This window comes from Taeniopygia guttata, chromosome 8, assembly GCF_048771995.1.
Source record: "Taeniopygia guttata chromosome 8, bTaeGut7.mat, whole genome shotgun sequence".
Classification (NCBI taxonomy): domain Eukaryota; kingdom Metazoa; phylum Chordata; class Aves; order Passeriformes; family Estrildidae; genus Taeniopygia; species Taeniopygia guttata.
Genome location: NC_133033.1, coordinates 16,536,975 through 16,555,996, shown reverse-complemented (window position 1 = coordinate 16,555,996; position 19,022 = coordinate 16,536,975). Strand labels below are relative to the sequence as shown.

At 50.1% G+C, this 19,022-nt stretch overlaps 1 protein-coding gene across 1 annotated transcript; it reads left to right on the top strand.

Annotated features, from left to right (window-relative positions):
- Window positions 1-3,619: 3,619 nt before the first annotated feature.
- On the top strand, window positions 3,620-16,413 carry GFI1 (growth factor independent 1 transcriptional repressor). The gene is made up of 7 exons (XM_030278627.4): window positions 3,620-3,830; window positions 5,369-5,593; window positions 5,828-6,037; window positions 10,676-11,091; window positions 11,181-11,318; window positions 12,864-13,029; window positions 15,070-16,413. Exons 2-7 carry the CDS (start codon window positions 5,479-5,481, stop codon window positions 15,246-15,248), a joined length of 1,224 nt encoding a protein of 407 aa, XP_030134487.4. The 5' UTR covers window positions 3,620-3,830; window positions 5,369-5,478; the 3' UTR covers window positions 15,249-16,413.
- The last annotated feature ends 2,609 nt before the right edge of the window (window positions 16,414-19,022 follow it).

The window sequence follows — 19,022 nt, the reverse complement described above, 5'->3', positions numbered from 1 at the left end:
CAAGTCCTAGCAGCTTTTCATAGTGGAACTGTTCTGTATAACTGTGGTCCCAAGTTTTATCACTTTAAAGTGAGTATAAATTCCCCACAGTGTCATCCTTTTTGCTGCCTTCTCCCAGTTCTGACTCCCCCACACAGGAAACTGCTTCTCCTCCCCTCTGTACCAAGCGGCAATCCTGTTCTTCAAATCCTTCCTCCTGTTGCAGTGTCTCATCACTTCTGAATGCAAAGATCTCACTTCCAGCTTGTCACCTTTGGTGCCTTATCTGATGTTGTTTTAGCTCTAATGCTGACACCAAGCAGCTACTGTAAACCGTGCAGTGAATTACACTGAGTAGCTCTTCAATCTTAAAACACGACTATAACATAATCCCACCCTACTTTAACAGCACACCCCCACCCTTTATTTATTTCTTCCCCTCTCTTGTCACTATGGTGTAACAATCACGTGCCATTGCATTCAAATGCATGTTACCAAGTTTTTATGTCACACACCTTTTCAATATCACACTCCCTTCTGAGAAGCATTAGAGTAACTTCGTTAAAACCCAGCCTTACATTTCCCATGATCTACATCGCTGTGCCAGCTCTGGGCGTGGCGTATGGCTTTTCAACGCTGGACCACAGAACACTTGGCATTGTCACACAGCTCGACACTGAACACGCAAGACCATCTCAACGGTTACTGAGCTGCGGCACACAGGTCACCCCGTAAACCAAGAATAAAAGCTGAACCCCTTCACCTGTGCTCGGCGTGCTGATAGTGCAGATAGCAGCTCCTCTGGGGGTGGGAAGATCCCTGGCACGATGGCGGCAAGAGGCTGCTGAGGGCGGCCCTCAGGGCTTCCCGCGGCGCCGGCCTCGCGCCACCGCCCGCGGGCACGTGACACAGCAGCCCGCGCGCACGAGGCGGCCCCGCGCCCGGTCCCCGCTAATGCCCGGAGCGGAGTGTGCGAGCCCTCACGGTCCCCGCTAATGCCGGCCCGGAGCGGAGTGTGCGAGCCCTCACGGTCCCCGCTAATGCCGGCCCGGAGCGGGCTGTGGGAGCCCTCACGGCCCCCGCTAACGACCCGAGCGGGCCGTGCGAGCCCTCACGGCCCCCGCTAACGACCCGAGCGGGCCGTGCGAGCCCTCACGGCCCCCGCTAATGCCGGCCCGGAGCGGGCTGTGCGAGCCCTCACGGCCCCCGCTAACGACCCGAGCGGGCTGTGCGAGCCCTCACGGTCCCCATGACTCCCAGCTCGCCACGTCCCGGCCAAGGCTGCTGCTCGCACCGTCCGGTGACAGAGCTAAAGACAAGACTTCGCAGGTAGCCTCGGGTCATCCTCGGCACCGCTCGGTGGGCAGCGCCCGCGTCCCGCTTCCCCCGTCCTCACCGGCGGCATGAAATAAATCGCCCGTCCAGCCGAGATCCGAGAAGGCAGAGGATGTGCTTCAGCACGAACTAATTTTGCAAAACACGAAACACAGCCAGTTTCGTACCATTTCTCTTCTAATCGTTTGAGAAAGCTGACACCCCAGGAGCCGGAGGTGCGTTCCTTGTGCCCGTGCAACAGCCACGTTCACACGAGACATTATACGCTGGATTTAGCATTTGCTTTGTTCACTCATTTGATTTATTTCTGCGGAAGGGGTTTAACCTGATTAGTCAGCAGTAGGTGAGAAAGGGCCGTCCGCAGGTGGGCTGAGTACAAGGGGCTCAGCAGGATGCCTCCCGCAGGACAGCCCCGAGCGGCGCCCAGCAGCCCATCCCGCTTCCTGGGAGGCTGCAAGCACCCTCCGAACGGAGATCACCACGCCTTACAGCCCACAGCAGCACCTGTACACATTTTGAATTTACATGTATAAAGACGAATGTGTATTTTCTTGTTACCACGTTACAATTATTTATGAGCGTTACTAGTATTTAATGTGTTCTGGTGCTTTCATTACACAGTCGAAGAGATGTGTAGCAAGGTAAACGAAAGGGCATTAATTTATCATCCCATTTCAGAGGCAAACGAGAAAGACTGTTTTGCAAAAAAGTAACAGTGAGTCAACGAAGACGCATACATGAAATTACACCCAGTTGTTCTAATCTGGTTATTTCTACTGATTCCAGCATTGATTTTTGAAGCTGAAGGTGTGAATGATCTTCGGAGTAATCAACCTAAGGTTGATCGCAGCAATGCGACCGCGGTACACAGATGCCGTAAGTAAAACTGCTGTGCCCAGCGCCAGGAACTTCCCGGCAAAAATTAAGGTATCAGTCGTGTTCTTCAGCTTCCTTTTGTGTCACAGTAAAACATCACACAGTTGTTGGACAGTTTTACTCGAGGTGGTGTTCACTTGCTTAGATTTTGGGAAATCAGGCTAGTCCTATGAATCGTAGGCACTCACAAGCACCAAGTGGCTAATTTTTCTGTAAATGCTTCGGGACTGGTGGTGAAAAAAAAAGCATCTGGTCCCAGAGTCAGCATACTCCTGAGCGTGAGGGAGGCTGAAGTTTGCTTCTGTCGTTTCTGAGCGGGAAATTGTGTTAAACCTCGATTCGCTCACTGCAGAGTCGCACTTTATTCGACCCTACAGACACCGAAACGAAGCTGCTGACGGCCTGAGATGTCTAAGAGCGAAGCCCAGAACCGTCTCAGAAAGATAATAAAGACCTAAGCCTGACTTCCTGGCTGCATTAGGAATCTGAGATAGACCTGGAAAACTGTGGTTTGGGGTCATGTGTGTGCATATAGCAAGGCGAACTTTTTATTTTTGCAGAAGGGAGCAGGCTTCCCCGTTGTGCAACTCAGGGGTCTCCACAGGCGCAGGATGCTGCCTGATGCGAATCCCGTTACCGTTCTCGTTGCCGGTGCCCCACGGATCCTCCCCGAGTTAGCACCTGAGCACCGGCACGCAGACGAGGAGGGCAATCTCTCCCCACTGCCTGGCTCCGCTCCGCTTTCGCCTTAAGAGTCTGAATCTGAATCGCTGTCAAGCAACAGCAGCCGGGGGAGGGGGGGAGGACGGGACGGGACGGGGGGACGACACCTCTCGCCTACCCCTTCCATATTTAACCATTACCTAAATCCGAAGGGAAATGAGCAAACCTCTAGGCTTGGGTCTTAAGGTATTTTCAGCGCCGTTGGGCGTATTTATCCCAGAAGAGTTTTCCACAACAAGCTATTTCTAGTCTAGGAGAGGTCTCCGTCGCCCAGGGCCCGGCCTTAGCCCCGATTACAACGCTATGCACGGCCCGATGGCGGCGGGAAGTGTGCTCCCCCCTGCCGGGCCAAGGGCAGGGGATGCGGCGCGGAGCGGGCAGGGCGAGCGCCAGCTGCCCCAGCCCCTGCCCTCTGCCCGCCCGAATCAATCTGTGTTTTGAATCTGTGACTTGTTCTCGTTGCGGAAGTTGAAGGGGATCCAAGAATAGTTCAGATAGATGTGTGTAATTTCTAGAGCAGAACCCCGAGAGAATCGAAACGCCCGATTCCAAAATGACACTTCGATGTCACTTCAGCGAGCTCTGTGAGGTGGAATACGGTAAGACCTTTTCATTTAAGGAAAACTGAGAGAGAAACAGAGGCGGAGAACACGACTGATTTGTGAGGCTTTGGCGCTTTTGGTAACTTTTTTTTTTTTTTTTGCAGAAGCTCCTAACTAACGCTCAGGAAGTGGAATTTGTGGTTTAGGGGGCCGAGCTCTGAAGGAGTTGAGAGAGACAGAAAAGTTAAAAAAAAAAAAAAGCCAACTCAAGCACCATTGCTCCTTAAAGGGGAGGCTAAAATTAAAGTCACACAAATTAGCAGGCTGTCGCGCATACCCCGTCTGCAGCCCAGCTTTCTTCGGCCCTCCAAATGGGTAAGCGTTCTCGCTTCTCTCGCCTCGCGTCGGCAGCTGCCGGCCGGCAGCGACCCCTCTCCTCCCGTCTGGGACCCCGCGCCGCTCCGGCCCTGCCTCAGCCGCGCGGCCCGGGGCCAGCCCCGCGCCCCCGCAGTGACGGCCGCCGGGTGGGTGCGGCTAGCGGGAGCCGGGGCGAACGGTGGCCAGGTGGGCTGTGGGACTCGCCTTCCCACAGGCCCGGCACCTGCCCGGCCAGCTCCGGCCTTGGGAAGCCGGCGGCGCCTCCGCGGCGTGACTTTTGGAGGGAAACACGCGACAGAAGAGGCGCCGGCGCCCGGAGTCCGCAACGGCTGCGGCAGCCGTTGCTGTCGGGGCGCGGGTGGGTAACGCGTTATCGGGCCGCTTTGATTTCTCTGCCCCCTCCGTGCGGGCCCGCTGGGTGCTAGCCCCTGCTCAAGGATGAACGCAGGCACAGGTGGGTCCGGGCAGAAAAGCTCCCACCCAGCTCCGTGCCGGGGGGCGGCGCCTCCCCGGCAGCGCTGAGCAGCCCTGCCCCTGCCGGGCGCGGACGGGCCGGAGCTTTGTGGCGCAGCTAGTGCCACCACCTGCAGCCACCCGGGCAGTTCATGGGCCCCAGCTGGCGGGCTCGGGGTCTTCCCTGTGTTCCCCGTTTGCAACGCTCCGAAGTCCCCCAGCCCCCCAAACGAATGTGGATTAAACTCGCAAAGTCGTGTAACGGCGGAGGCGGCCCGGTGCTGGATGGGTTCGAATTAACCTCTCCGGCCTTTCCCCGAAGAGTCGGCTCGGGGTAGTTTGTTTAATCCGGTCGTCCCCAAATCCCGCAGGAGATTTCCCTCCTTGTCTCCTTTCCCCTCCCCGGCTTTCGGTGCTCGCAGCTGCAAGGTGGCGTGGCGCCGACAGCTGCGGGCTGGAGGAGAGATTCCGTTTTGTTCGTTTTCGTGTTATCGTGGTTCGCGCGGGATGGTGAATCAGTCCCTCCACAGCAGCAGCCTCTCAGGCGCTAGGTTTAGGCTGTCGGGTTTGTAACGACTCCCCCTCCCATCCCGGTAACAACCCCGCGCCGGCCAGCCCGTCCAGGGTGGTGGGACGTGATAAACTGTTCCAGAGGGGAGATTTGTTGGCGCCGCTTCTGCGGTGGGTGCCGGCGCAGGGGCAAACAAGAAGGCCTGGTGTGCCCACTTGGAGGGACGGGATAACACCCGACTGCACCCTGCGGCTCTCTCAGCTCCCACCCGTCAGAAGAACGGTGCCCGGCTGCTATTACTGCCTGCTCCCCGCAATCCAGCAGCGGCTGTCGGAGCGTGGCCGGGGCGGCCCCCCATGTCACGGTGGGAGGGAAGGGGGTAAAAGGCGTTGGCTGGGGGCGGTTGGAGGCTGAGTTATCTGCACTTCTGGAAGAGGGGGCGAGGCGAGCGGGGCCGGGGGCGGTGGCCGGAGCCACCTGCGCGCTGCCACCTGGCGCGCCGCCCCTGGCGAGCGGCCCCTCCTGGCCGGCGCCCCCGGCCCTCACCGGCGGGCGCGGCGCCTTTCCGCAGGTCGCCTCCCCGCCGCCGCCCCGCAGGAGATTCGGGGGTGACGCTCGCCGCCGCCGTGCCCGGCGCTTAGAGAGGGAGTGCGGCTGTACCGGCCGTGCCAGCATCCCACCATGCCGAGGTCCTTCCTAGTGAAGAGCAAGAAAGCGCACAGCTACCACCAGCCTCGCTCCGCCGACGAGGACTACAGCCTGCGGCTGGAGACGGTGCTAGCCCAGATTTGTGCAGGTAGGAGTCCCGCTGTCGCAGCCTCACTCGGAGACTGCCCACCCGCCCGACATCACCTCGGTGCTCGCGGCGCCGGGCGGTCGCTCTGCAGCCCCTGCGGGACGCCGGAGGGGCTGATGCGGGCTTGGAGAGAGTCGGGCATCAAACCTTGGCGGGAGCGGGCCGCCACGGGAGGTGGCTGGCTCCCATTACGGACCCACACCGAGGAGTTCCCTCTTCTCCTTTGCCCTGCAGACCCCTGCAAGATCCCCGAGGACACGGAGCTGTGCCGCACCGCCCTGCCCGATCCAGAGCCTTCCCGGGGGCGCTTTTCCCCGGAATCCCACCTTACCGAGGCTGCCGATGGCACCTCCGAGTCAGCGCCCAGCTGCGAGGGCAGTGTTTGTGACAGAGTGTCCGAGTTCGAGGATTTCTGGAGACCTCCCTCGCCCTCCGTCTCGCCAGGTAGGACCGGGCGAGCAGCGCTCAGCGAGGGTCCAGCTGCATGTCCGTGCCCGTGCCATGGGGCAGTGGACCACGCATCTCACGGCTATGTGCCACCACCACAAATGACTATAAAGGACAGATTTACCTGTCCCTTTTTAAAATTATTATTGCTTTTCCCCCAGATTTGCCAGAATCTGTTCCTTCCACTCGTTTTCGGGTTACCTGTTTCGGGTTGCTTTTCTAGCCCGTGTTGTGCTGCTGAGGGAGCAGCAGGTGATAGGCGACAGCAGGAAAGTTGTCATGATTTGGGGTGTTATTTTTTGATTTGTGATTAATTGTTAGAGGCAAGCCAGGTTATGTTTAAAAGGTCCCAGCATTTTCCTGCAGGGTCGTGCCTGCACAGGGTTTTTCAGACTTTTTAGACAGTACAGGCAATTTATATACCTGCAGCAAACACAGCTGATTTTGTGTTTTGTACAACCTGCTAGACATTTTCCTAACGCCCTTTCTTTTGCTATTTGGTTTTTTGTTTATTTGTGTGTTTTTGTTTATTTGTATTTTTGTTTGGTTTGGTTTTTAATGTCTGTTTATTTTTCTTTTCTAAAAACACATTCGTAAAAACCAGTGGAGAAAAAAAACCCAATGATGGTCAGATTTAAACGCCCCAAATCCAGGAAGCTCACACTTATGGCTGCAGCACCTGTCTCTAGCTCTCTTGTCCTGCCTTTGATGTGGCTGGAGCAGTGGAAGACGCTGTCTCCAGCCTGGCACAAATACTTATCTCGTTTGAAAATACAATGTCATTTTAGAACAAAAATATGTGTATATATATATAACCCCTTTTTATTGCCTCAATTAAAAAGAGACAGCTGGAAAAAGGGCAATTTTTGTCTTGATGAAGGAAAAATTGTGTCAGCTTTTTTGTGTCGGTACTGACAGCAGACACCAGCAAAAAAATACTTAGTCCTGGTTTGCTACCATTTCCCACTTTGTCTTTACAGTGTCCATGCATATGAATGGCTAATTGTAATGATGTGGATTTGCATTTTTAAAGCCTCATATTCTTTCAAGAGTCCTAAGCTCCATTAAGGGAACATTCAAAATGCTGTCCAGTATTAGCCACAGACACTTTCAATCTGTACAAGTCAAACGCCAGCCCAAATGCAGCATTGCTGCATTACTCTTCTTGTAATATTTCTGCACAGACTGTACCAATGTGTGTAATTTTTGTTCTAATGATTTTTTCCTGCTCCCCCTTTTCCACATAACCACAATTTCTGCACAGGAAACAGACCATTTTCACAGAGTGTCAAAAAGATAGATGTAAAATGAAGCAGGTATTTTATCAAGTCTGCTCTGCCTTTTCCTCCTTCCCCCTCATTTCTTCCCTCAATGTGGGATTCATCAGCTTCTGGCCAACCATCAGGCTGTCCAGGGAAGATAACTTTACAAAATGAGGATGATATCCCCAGACCAAGATTCTTCAGGGTGGGGTGGGCAGTCCTGGGGCTGTCTGATCCCATTCACAGGAGGTCCGGGAAGGTATAGGACTCCAAGTACATAAGCGCTTTATTAAATGAATCTCAGTGCATTGAGAGAGTTGCTGTTATATTAATGATGAAGGCAGTGGCAACAGGATTAGATAGCTGGGCTTCCTCCGACAGCTCACCTCCTCCAGCCCCTCTGCCTTCCAGCTGCTTTGTTGGGTTCTGTGTAAAGGTGGAATTTGTCTAGGTCACTTCTACAAGATGCAGTGGTGAGAGACTGTATTCCTACAATTATGTCTGGATGGGGCACAATTTTTGTGCTTTGCCAGGCAGAGCAGGTGAGAAATAATGGCTCTCAATCATGCTGAAGGCACGTGTGGGTGAGTAGTACTACCACTCCTGTATCTGTAGAAGTGAACATAGGTGCAGGTTGCACTTCAATATGCAGTGAAAGCTGTATTTATTCCACTTTTGTCTTTGAGTGCTGTGCTGCTGATGTAGACGGTCATACAACATACAGACATAATACCTGTTAACTCACCAGTGCAAATCGCTTTAGTTAACCTCACTTTCTACACGTGTCTAATCACATGCATGTGCATATGCAGAAGGTACATGGGATCTCAGTGCAGCAGTATTAGTACCTCCTGATGAGCCTGTTCATGCAGCAGAAGGAGAGAGACTTTTCCTGCGTGTAATGGAGTTGTGCAGAAAGTGTGGTGTTTTGTGTAAGAGGACACTCCAATCTTTCTTTGCTGTGCACATCAGTCTTTTCCCAACCATTTAAGGTTGAGTTTGTCTTGCCTTCAAAAACAAGCTTTGATATTTTTTTGTCCCAGAAGTAGTCTCTACAACAGCTGTACAGAATTTCTAGGAAAATGAGGGAGAATATTTCTTTGCATCTCTGCTCCCCCCTAGATGCTGTGGAGAAGAGGCACATACAAAAATGTCCTGCAGTGTGAGAGAGCAGAGTTTGGAGGCTGCTTTGCCACTGGGCTTGGATAGCTTGAATATAATGGAAGGAAATACCCGGCATTTGTGTTGAGAGGGCTCCAAAGCATGTGAGGTGATGGAAGGAACATTGCACGCAAACTGATCTGTGGTGCAATGTTCACTGTATACTGTATTGCCAATTCCAAGGGCTCAAAAATCAGGTCAGCCTTCCCTCTCACTCAATGAGCTGGCTCAGAAATCAAGATTGTAAGTAATACCTTATGGATATTCAGTTCTAGTATTGAAATATTGAGGCATGAAATGTTTTCATGCTTTTCTTATAGTTTGAGCTACAAGTTGACTTTAAAAGGAAAAAAATAATGTTATAACAAGAACAAACAAAAGCAAAGCTGAGGGCCTGATGAAATCATGCCATTTCACGAGCTGGGACTTTAAGATAGGTTTGAATTTTGTGATAAAATCGTGCGAGATGGCAACACTGAAACTGGTTGCAAAGACACAAGATAGATGATGCGATGCTGACCACAACTTTGCAGTCAGTGCAGAACAGGAAAAATCATGCTGAACACCATGTCAGCTAATTTGATTTCATCACTCTCTTCAAATGTCCCAGCTGGTATTTGTGCATATATTTCCAACCAAAAGATTGCTAATTTCAATGGAAGAATTTGAGACTGTTAACATCTGAAATTACGTAAAAGACAGGAAAAAGTCAAGTCATTTAAGGCTCAATTTTAACCTCATTTCCTACTGCCTTCTGTAGCCCCTCAGTGACTATTTGCCTATCCAAATGGATAGCCTAACACATTGTGCCTTCTTTGCCTAGTCCACCCCCATTTATCTTTGTTTGCCAAAGGCTGAAAAAGCCGTGGGAGCTGACATGAGTAAGTAAGAGATCCATTGTGGGTGGACAAGTTTCTGGTTAAAGGAGGTTACTCTGGAAGCCCAAGTTATAAGGGAAGCCAGTATCTCTATGAAGGCATCAGCATTTCTTTCAGTAGTTAATTGATTCATCTCTTCCTTGGCTCACTAAAACTGTCATCCAGTGGAGACATATGTCTCTCCCAGTGCTGCTGCCTGTTATGGTGAGGAGTGCAAGCAGTGCACCTCGGGCATTAATCAGTATCTCTGGCAGACACTGTTGGGGTCTGGTGCCTCATGTTCCATCCCAATTGTGCTTTCCTCCATGTGAAACTCCTTGAGCAGTTGTGCCTTTAGACAGTCCTCTCATAGGCTGTGCTCCTGCTGTTATATCAGACTCTGCTGTGGGCTACCAAGTGTAATTCATGTGCCCACTGCATTGGTCAGATGCCACTGCTGAAGGCAAGCCTCTTAGAGCCTGCTGAAGCCATTTGAGCTTGTCCTGGTGGAAATTTGCTTTGATTACAACTGCTAGGAAAATGGGTTTGTGTCTTCAGGTTTTAATGTGGCCCATCCCAATGATTTTACAAGGCTCTGTGTTTTGGGCAGACTCAATTTCTTTATATGGAGAACCTCAGAGCAATCTGAAACAACCATGATTTTCTTTCAGATGAGAAGTATTTTTTTTTTTTTTCTGTAAAAGTGAAGCATAACATGCAAGCACCTCAGAAGCTCTTACTTATTTAAGTTATGCTGCAGTATAGTTACAGTCAGTTCTAGCATGAAGTTGAGAGTCTAGATTTGGGCATTAAATCGTGCAACAAGGTTTTTAAATTTTGTTGACCAGATAAATCTCAGCACATTTGCTCTGTCTGGTACCTATGTAATATTATATTTGCACACACATCTATGTGTGTGTGTGTGATCTCCATCAGAGCTTAAACACATGGACTGTCAGCTTTGATGTCCATCTTGGGATATGGTAGATACATGTTTCCAAGAAGCTGCAGATAAAACTATAGGAAGTTGCAGACCGAGTTGTTTAGAGTCTTGCTAGTCAGATCAGTGTGTACACACAAGGTATCCAGAGATGGAGATAGACAAAATTGGTGTTGGCTTTAAATAATTTGGCTGAGCCATTGGGTAAGTAGGTACTACTGGACACTCAGATCCTAATATGCAATATAAAATGTCCTCCCGTTGAGATGAAAGGGCAGCCTCAAAGTGCAGTACAGGGGTCAGGCTCTGGACATAAGCCTAAGTGCTTATGAGAGACTGTTACGTGAGACTGTTCTGCCTCATTACAGTGTGGATTGTGAAGCGCACCAATTCCCATGCCCTTGTGTTTCCACAGCCTCGGAGAGATCTGTGTGTCCATCCCTAGATGAAGCACCCCCTTTCTCGGTGCCCTTCAAACCGTACATGTGGAACAGCCTGGCTGGCTCCGAGCTCAGGCACCTTGTGCAAAGCTACAGGCCCTGCCCTACACTGGAGCGGACCTCAGCCCTGGGGCTGTTCTGCGACCGAGGCTCGGAGCCTGCCCTCTATGGTGCCGAGTGTAGCTCTTCCCTGGGACTGTATGGTGACTTCAGCTCCCCGGGCCCGGGGCTGTTTGAGCGGCCGCCAGCAGCAGCTCCTGGACTCTATGCCGAAACGCAGCCTGGACTGCAGCAGGAGAAGGGGCCAGGTGGCATCAAAGTGGAGTCTGACTTCTTGTGCCGCCCACTGCTCATCAGCACTGGCTCTTACAAGTGTGTCAAGTGCAGCAAGGTAGGGATCCCTTTCTCTCACACTGGATATGGCTCCCCTCCCAGCCCTTTCTCCCAGCAACCTTGACACTGTGTACTCTATTTCCTCAGGTCTTCTCCACACCGCATGGCCTTGAGGTGCATGTGCGCCGCTCACACAGTGGCACGAGGCCCTTTGCCTGTGACATGTGTGGCAAGACCTTCGGCCATGCAGTCAGCCTGGAGCAGCACAAGGCCGTGCACTCGCAGGTGAGAGCAGGCAGACTGCCAGGACAGACGGCTGGGGACCAGGGCCAGCTGCTCTATTCTGCTGGCTGGGGTAACCACGAAGGCAAATACAGGGCAAGGAGGTAGGGACCTATACTGACGAGGGGAAGAGAATGTGGGAGAGCTGCAGTGGGCAGTTGTAGGTGAAGAACATGGTGACAATCAGAGAAAAGGGTGGCCAATTAGCGTGCCAGGCATTGTTTCCATTCTTCAGACCTCGCATGTGTCGTCTGTATTAAGCAATGGGCACTTCTGGCAATCAAGAAGTAACAGAAAATAATAAATGTTCACTCTCAGAGCTGGAAATTGTAATGCAGATGTTGGCTTTTTTTAACAGCTAAAGCAACTCGGTGTGCTTTCTTCTGGTGCAGCACTCCTCATTCTTTCTCCTCCCTCCCACAAAGAAGTGAGTCTTCCCTTGTTTGTAGTAATTTTTGTTAGTGCAGGGAACATCTGAACGACCATTCAGGTATAGAGCACTGACTTCACCCGTCTCGACATACTGAGTCACACACCAAAAGAATATGGTGGTTAATTTTGGTAGGAGGACTTGTAACATTTTCCACCTGCTGATAGTATGCCATATTTCCCCTTCCCCACCCACCTGACCTGGCAAATCTTCCTTCTTCAGATTGACTTTTGGAGGATAAAGTTACAGCAATGTTTTTTTTTTTTTTTCTCTTTATAATTTTCTGAGTGTGCAATCAGCAGAGCACACAATGAAGGGAGATATCTCATTATCCATGAAACAATGGTGAAAAGAGCAGCACTGTATAATGTGTCCATGGAAGGGACAGCATTTTGGGGAGAATGCATTAAAAGCCAAATGATTCTGTGAAAGCATAGAAGGAAGAGAAAGTTGTAAAGGAAGTTAAGGGATGGACAAAAGAAATTTTATGTGGTACAAGAAACTGATGGTGAGGAGTGTGTGAGGGAGAGGTGAGAGACAGTAAAGTCTTAATGCATTTGGTTTTACATGTTAAAGTAGTAAGCTGAAAAGCTGTTTGTCCCAGGTGCTCTGCATGCCTTCCACTTGAATTTTAATGGAACTAAAAAAAACAGTTAGTTGTTATCATGCCAGAACTCAGCCTACCAGAGGGATTTCCCAAGAGACCCAAGCAGCCCTTGGCACCCACTTTCCTGTGTACAGTGGAGAGGCGGCCTCTGAACAGTGCTGCAGCTGTTGGGCTTCCCAATAGAGTGATTGTGTCTCAGGCCTCTGATAAAGTTTGTTGGCAGACTCTCCCCAGTCCATTGGGGTAGCTCCCACATGGCCATTCCTGCGAACAGGAAGAGCTGTTCAATTAAATTTTAGTAGTGCACAGCACTAGGAGAGAATCCATTATCTTTTTTATCACGTGGTGCTGCTATCAAGCCAGTGTTATCATCTGTGTAGGCCAGTCCAGCTCCCTGGAGAAGTGTAAGTTCTTGCTAAGGCAGAAGGGGCAACACTCATGTGCTGTTGGGCAGTTTGTTGCTGATGGGATCATTGGTGTAATGTGTGTGTATGGGCTCATCTCTCTGCAGGAACGCAGCTTTGATTGTAAGATTTGTGGCAAGAGTTTTAAGAGATCTTCTACTCTGTCCACCCATCTGCTCATCCACTCAGACACCCGACCCTATCCGTGCCAGTACTGCGGGAAGCGGTTCCACCAGAAATCTGATATGAAGAAGCACACCTTTATTCACACAGGTCAGCCCTGCAACTGCTAGTGTCAGCCCCAACATGAGGGCAGGTCTCAGAGGTTTCTCTGCAGCAGTCCATTCCTCCTCAGCTGGGACAGCACACACACCTCCCTATACCTCTCACTGTCCTGCTGCTGTTCGTGTTATCTGAGCTGTACTTGGGCAAAAGAGGATGATCTGGAGGAGGTTTAATGGACAGCAGCTGCAAAATAACCCACAAAAATCCTCGCAATCCAATCAGTGTTCCCTTAATAGGATCCACCAATGTTTATTCAAAGGGCTTTTGTGTAAGATGATTTGTAGAGTATTATATTCGTGTGGCCTTGATTTACTGCTGAGGTCCCGGGAAAATGACAGGTGAATTTGATTACAGCATTGCTTTTTGCAGGATCTACCAATTTACAATAGGAACAACAGGAGTCTCCTCCTCTAGATCAAACACTAAACTGGAGGACCTAAGTCTTAGTCTAAATATTTGTTCAGAGATTGTCTGCACTTCCACCTGGACTTTCTGAGAAATGGCTACAGTTTGATACCAAATGGAAGGAGAGGTGCAGAGTTCTCAAGTTTCACTGTTACTAATAAACATGGAAACTAATACAAAGTGCAGGTGAATCACCAAAGGAAATTGTTTCAAAAGTATCATTCAGTAAGAAGGCAGATTTATCAGAAATCATTAAAAGAATATCTTGCCTTTCAGACCTGCACCGTTCACTTGAAGTAGAGGGAAATGAAGGTGTAAGATATGAAAGAACCTGTAGACATGAAGTATCAGTTGTACTGGACAAATGTATGGTTCAGATGACCAAAATCCTTTTTCCTGATAGTGGCCACTAGCAGATATAAAGGGTGAAGCCTAAAAAGGGCAAATACGTAGGGAAATGGCACTATATGTAGTCACTGCTTGGCTGTGACTTTTCTAGGTGACAAGCAGTGAATAATAAATGTTATTTATAAAGATTTTTCACTGAAGGTTGTTGGATGAAAATCAACTATTTATGAAGTAATACAAGAAGTATCTCCTTAGTAACTTTTTCAAATTATGATTGATTTAAGTAGAATTTCAGACAAATTCTGAATCAGATTATTTTCTTGTGAGATCAGAAACTGTGCCTGGGCCTTTAAATTGCTATTATAAAAGCAGGTCTTAAACAGAATTAGGGATTCCTTTCATATACACCATATATTTGTGAAATGAGCCTTCAGCACATTTTGCATTATTTTTTTGAATCTACAAATCTGATCTTCAAACACCCAAAGAGTTTGTTGTTCCCAGCTGAAGCCAGTGGGCTCTGCAGGTGCAAAGCCACTCTGAAAATCCGGCTTTGGTATTGTGGTTGGTTTCTCTTCTATTTGTTATTTGATAATAAACAGTAGCAAAATATACTTAGATGCTGCTCCCATGGAGTTTTGCCACTGACTCCTCTGTAAAAGTTCTAGAGGCTATATTTCTTCCCGTTTACATTATTTGCCTGCAGGAGAACTTCAGGTTCTGACTGCTAGCATTGCAGTGTGGGGAACAGAGAGAACAGATGTCTGGATGAACCCTGCTCTTCAGGATTCACTTAATGGCCTTCATACATCCCCTGGGGACAGACCCCAGATCACTGGGTTTGTTTTAACAACTTCTATCTACCTATTCCACTTGCCTTCATGCTGATGGTATAGTAATCAATGTCAGACATTCATCACTTTTCCAGGAGTTTCTCATATTTCTAGGACACAAAGCCAGTTTAAACTGCACAGAGCCCATGCAGACAAATACACTCACAAGATGTGGTGTCCTGAGAGCATTCTGTGCTTCAGGCTGCTCCCAGGACTATGCTGGGCTGATGGAGGTCCAGGCCTGCTCAGCTGCAGTAGAAGCTCAGCTTGTGCTCTGTCTGGGGCTCCCAACTGCATGTCTTTTTGTAAGAATGACTTCTTAGGTAATCACACAAAAATCTCTTTGATAAGCTCCAAGTACCACCGTATATTTGCTGTGGTCTCATGTAAGCAGCATGTTGCCTCTTTCACAGCCTCTCTCTTTCCCACCTTCTGCTTGCAGGTGAGAAGCCTCATAAGTGCCAGGTGTGTGGAAAAGCCTTTAGTCAAAGCTCCAACCTCATCACCCACAGTCGGAAGCACACAGGCTTCAAGCCTTTTGGCTGTGATCTGTGTGGCAAAGGCTTCCAACGAAAGGTGGATTTACGGAGACACCGGGAGACACAGCATGGCCTGAAATGAGTCCAAACTACAGTACAGAAAGCACCTAACACTATGAGAACAGACCCCCTTGGCTTCCCCGCTGGACCCAAGCCCTGTCTTGGACACAGACCCTGGCATTACCTTTCCGAACAGGAGCTCGAAGAGGAAAGAAGAGGACAGAGCCATGTGTTGACAGCTCAGCCTGAATGACTGTGAAGGGGGAAAGTAAAGGCTGGGGTTTCTTTCTTTCTCTTCCCCTTGTTGTTTCTGAAATAACACTGAAATACAAGCCTTTTAGATATAAAGCCTAATACTCCAAAGATGGATAAGCTATCAAATATCTGCAAGCTGGAAAATATTTCTCCCATGGCCATGATGAACCCCTTCAAGTTTTCAATAGCTTGCATGAGATGGCAGGAAAACATGATTATAACAGTGTTTACATGGGGTAATGACAGAGAGCCATCGGCAGCTGCCCCGGTTGAGTCCAGTGCTGAATGGGTTCATTCTTGGATGACTTCCTGTCAGGAAGACCTGGAGGATCAGGACTGTGCAGTTTGACATCTTGCTGGTTTTTAACCAAAGGTACCAGCTTGGGTCTGATTCTGCTCTCATTTATTCTGGTGCAAATCAGGAGCTGCATTAACAGTTATAGAGAGGTCCTTTTTATCCTCCCTGAGCCATCTCTCTCTGTGCAAGGTCTGACTGACAGTGTGTTTGAAGCATGGAGTGTTACTTCTTCCTACATCCATCAGGGAGAAGGAAGCTTGTGAAAGACCAACGGAAAAGCCAAAGCACAGAATGACGCCTTAGAACTAGAACCAATCCAACAAGTGAACCTGCCTGAGGAGGGCAGGAGCACCAGGGAAGCACAGACTTTCTGTCCAGAACCATTACTGGCTTCTACACTCTGGGCTTGTTCTAATAACTGGAAAATAGATACTCAATAGCATCAGTTGTATATTTGTTTTTGGTTTTATAATTTTAAGGGGAACCTTCTGAGGTGGGCAGGACTTACTATAAGAGTATAATTTACTTAATTTGCCTTAACAACTCTGCATGTACCTCAGTTAAAAAAAAAGCTGTTTTTACTTTGTTGACAAGTTTGTAAATGTCCTTATATAGATTTTATGGAGTGTCTTACATTTCTTGGTACATATTTATTAGAACAATGTTTTAAGTTAATAAAGTATCGAGGATGGTCCAGAGTGATTATTACTTAATATGTAACTGCACATTTGTGAATGTCAGCCATTACAACAATACACCACAGTGATTGTCAGAGATGCAGCCAAGGAGGGAATGCAGGCACAAGGGCTGTAGTGATTAAAGAACACAACTGCCATATTTATTTGTCCAATTCCTACTGATTTCAGATAAACATTCACACTTTTGAGGATGAGGGTATACCATGGCTTGGACTATCACTATAAAATGATTCAGGGGGGAAACCACAATTTTAAGACTTTGCTTTGGAAATGTAGACAGCCAGAAATCGTGCTTAGCCTAGGAGCAACTTGAATGTCTCCCACAAGATTAAATGTCTGTGCCCGGGAGTTTGCAGGGACACCTGAGCAGCAGGTGCATCATTTATGCTTAAGCCTGTTGGGACTCACAATATGGCCTTTTGCCTGCCTGCCTTGTCAGCAGGGCTGTCTCCATCTGGCAGTTGCAGCCCATACAAAAGAGAAGCAGGCGGATGATGGAGGGGTCCCTTGTCCTTTTCCCAACAGAGCACAGCATGGCAGCCTGGCTTTTTACATGTGCATGTAATCTTGTGTGCCCACACGGGTATATACTCATGTTTCCAGCTTTGTACATTTATTCTGGATAAACCCAGTGAGCAGAGTCGCCCTGTGCCCCGCTGGGCTGGCCCAGCCCTGGGGCAACCCTTCCAGCCCGAGGTCGGGGCACTCACCTGCCATGGTGCCAAGGAGGTCCTCCCTGTGCTTTTGCTTTCTGCCACCCTCGAGAACTTCGGTTGGTTCCCCTCGGGCTGTCCCTGCGGGCTGTGGCCGTGTCCCCTCAGGGCTGTCCCGCCAGGCTGTGGCCGTGTCCCCTCAGGGCTCAGCCGCTCGGGCGGGGCTGTGGCCGTGTCCCCTCAGGGCTGTCCCGGCGGGCTGTGGCCATGTCCCCTCAGGCTGTCCCGGCGGGCTGTGGCCGTGTCCCCTCAGGGCTGTCCCGATGGGCTGTGGCCGTGTCCCCTCGGGCTGTCCCGGCGGGCTGTGGCCGTGTCCCCTCAGGGCTGTCCCGCCAGGCTGTGGCCGTGTCCCCTCAGGGCTGTCCCGCCAGGCTGTGGCCGTGTCCCCTCAGGGCTGTCCCGATGGGCTGTGGCCGTGTCCCCTCGGGCTGTCCCGGCGGGCTGTGGCCGTGTCCCCTCGGGCTGTCCCGCCAGGCTGTGGCCGTGTCCCCTCGGGCGGTCCCGGCGGGCTGTGGCCGTGTCCCCTCGGGGCTCAGCCGCTCGGGCGGGGCTGCGCTCTGCCCCTGGGTGCCCAGGCCGGGCTCTCACTGAGCAGAAACGCGGCCACAATCACACAGGCTGAAGGGATGTGGCACAGGTACCGCAGGAGATGCCAGCTGCTCTGAAGACCACATTAGGCCCGTGGTGCTGGATTAATTCATGCGGAAGGTCAGTGCAGGAGACTCGGTGGTTATGTGGAAGGCCTGTAATGCCCTGGGTCCCACCCAGGCCAGGGGAGGCTCCAAGGTGTGGCTCAGCCGGTGGCACAGGCAGGCTTGGGGCTGCCCCAGGGTGATGCTCTGTATTTATTTTACAGGGGAGCTGTTGCTGTGGATGGAGTGAGTGCTGGCCAATGGTTCTGGTTATGGGTTGGCCAGGGTGCAGCTGGTGCCCCCAGTCCCTCTGCCCTCAGGAGGACCATTCCTGCCAGGCACAGCCTCCCTCCTTCCTCCCTCTGGGCAGGCCTTGCTCCACCAGGCACTGAACAGGCTCAGTTGTTGGCATTTTTTACCTTTAAAACTACAATAACAATGCGTGCTTGCCCCCTTGGAGCATCCTATTTCCAAACAGGGCAACTAGTGTGGTTTGAGTCTAGTGCTGCTCACAGGGTGGGGTGGATGGCTGGGGAGGCAGTATGGATGCAGCACACATGGCAAAAATGTTCTTCATGGGAAGAAACCCACAGGTGTTTTATTGGTTTAAGTGCATCTCCTTCCAGAGCATGTTGCAGTTAATGGTGTCTCAGGGCACAACTCTTGGGTTGGAACTCAGATCCAAACCCCCTGAAATGTTTTGTGTTGCTGCATGGGAGGGTGTTCCCATGTGCCCAGCCCTGCTTGCTTGAGTGTCAGTTGCTGGTTTAGGTGAAATGCAGCTACTCATGGAGAAAAGTCATGTCTTCAAGGTGGAGAATTGAAATGAAGAAGAGGAAAAGAAGATTTATCTGGGGAGAATCAGAACAGGCTACTGAGAGGCTGTGGAGCAAGTCTGAAGATTGGAAATATCTCTCTCAATGTTATTACTGTGTGCCATTAAAAATGCATTATGCATATTACATGACCCATTATTCATGAAGCAGGTTCCATACCTTTTGTTTGCCAGAGTAACAGTAGAAAGGGTAAGGAGAGACACTGGAGCACACCTTTGTTTCTTTCTGTAAATTTTTAATGACACCTCTAGCTAACCAGTTGGTGAAGCTCAGTTCCTGCATAAAAGTGGAAAGGCAGAGCTATCTACGGGACAACTAAGCCTTTCAGAAGCTAATTTGAGCTTGTGTTCATCCACACCAACAACGATTAAATTACCTATCAAGTGTGCAGAGCTATCAGGATTCAGGGCATTGAAAAACAAGG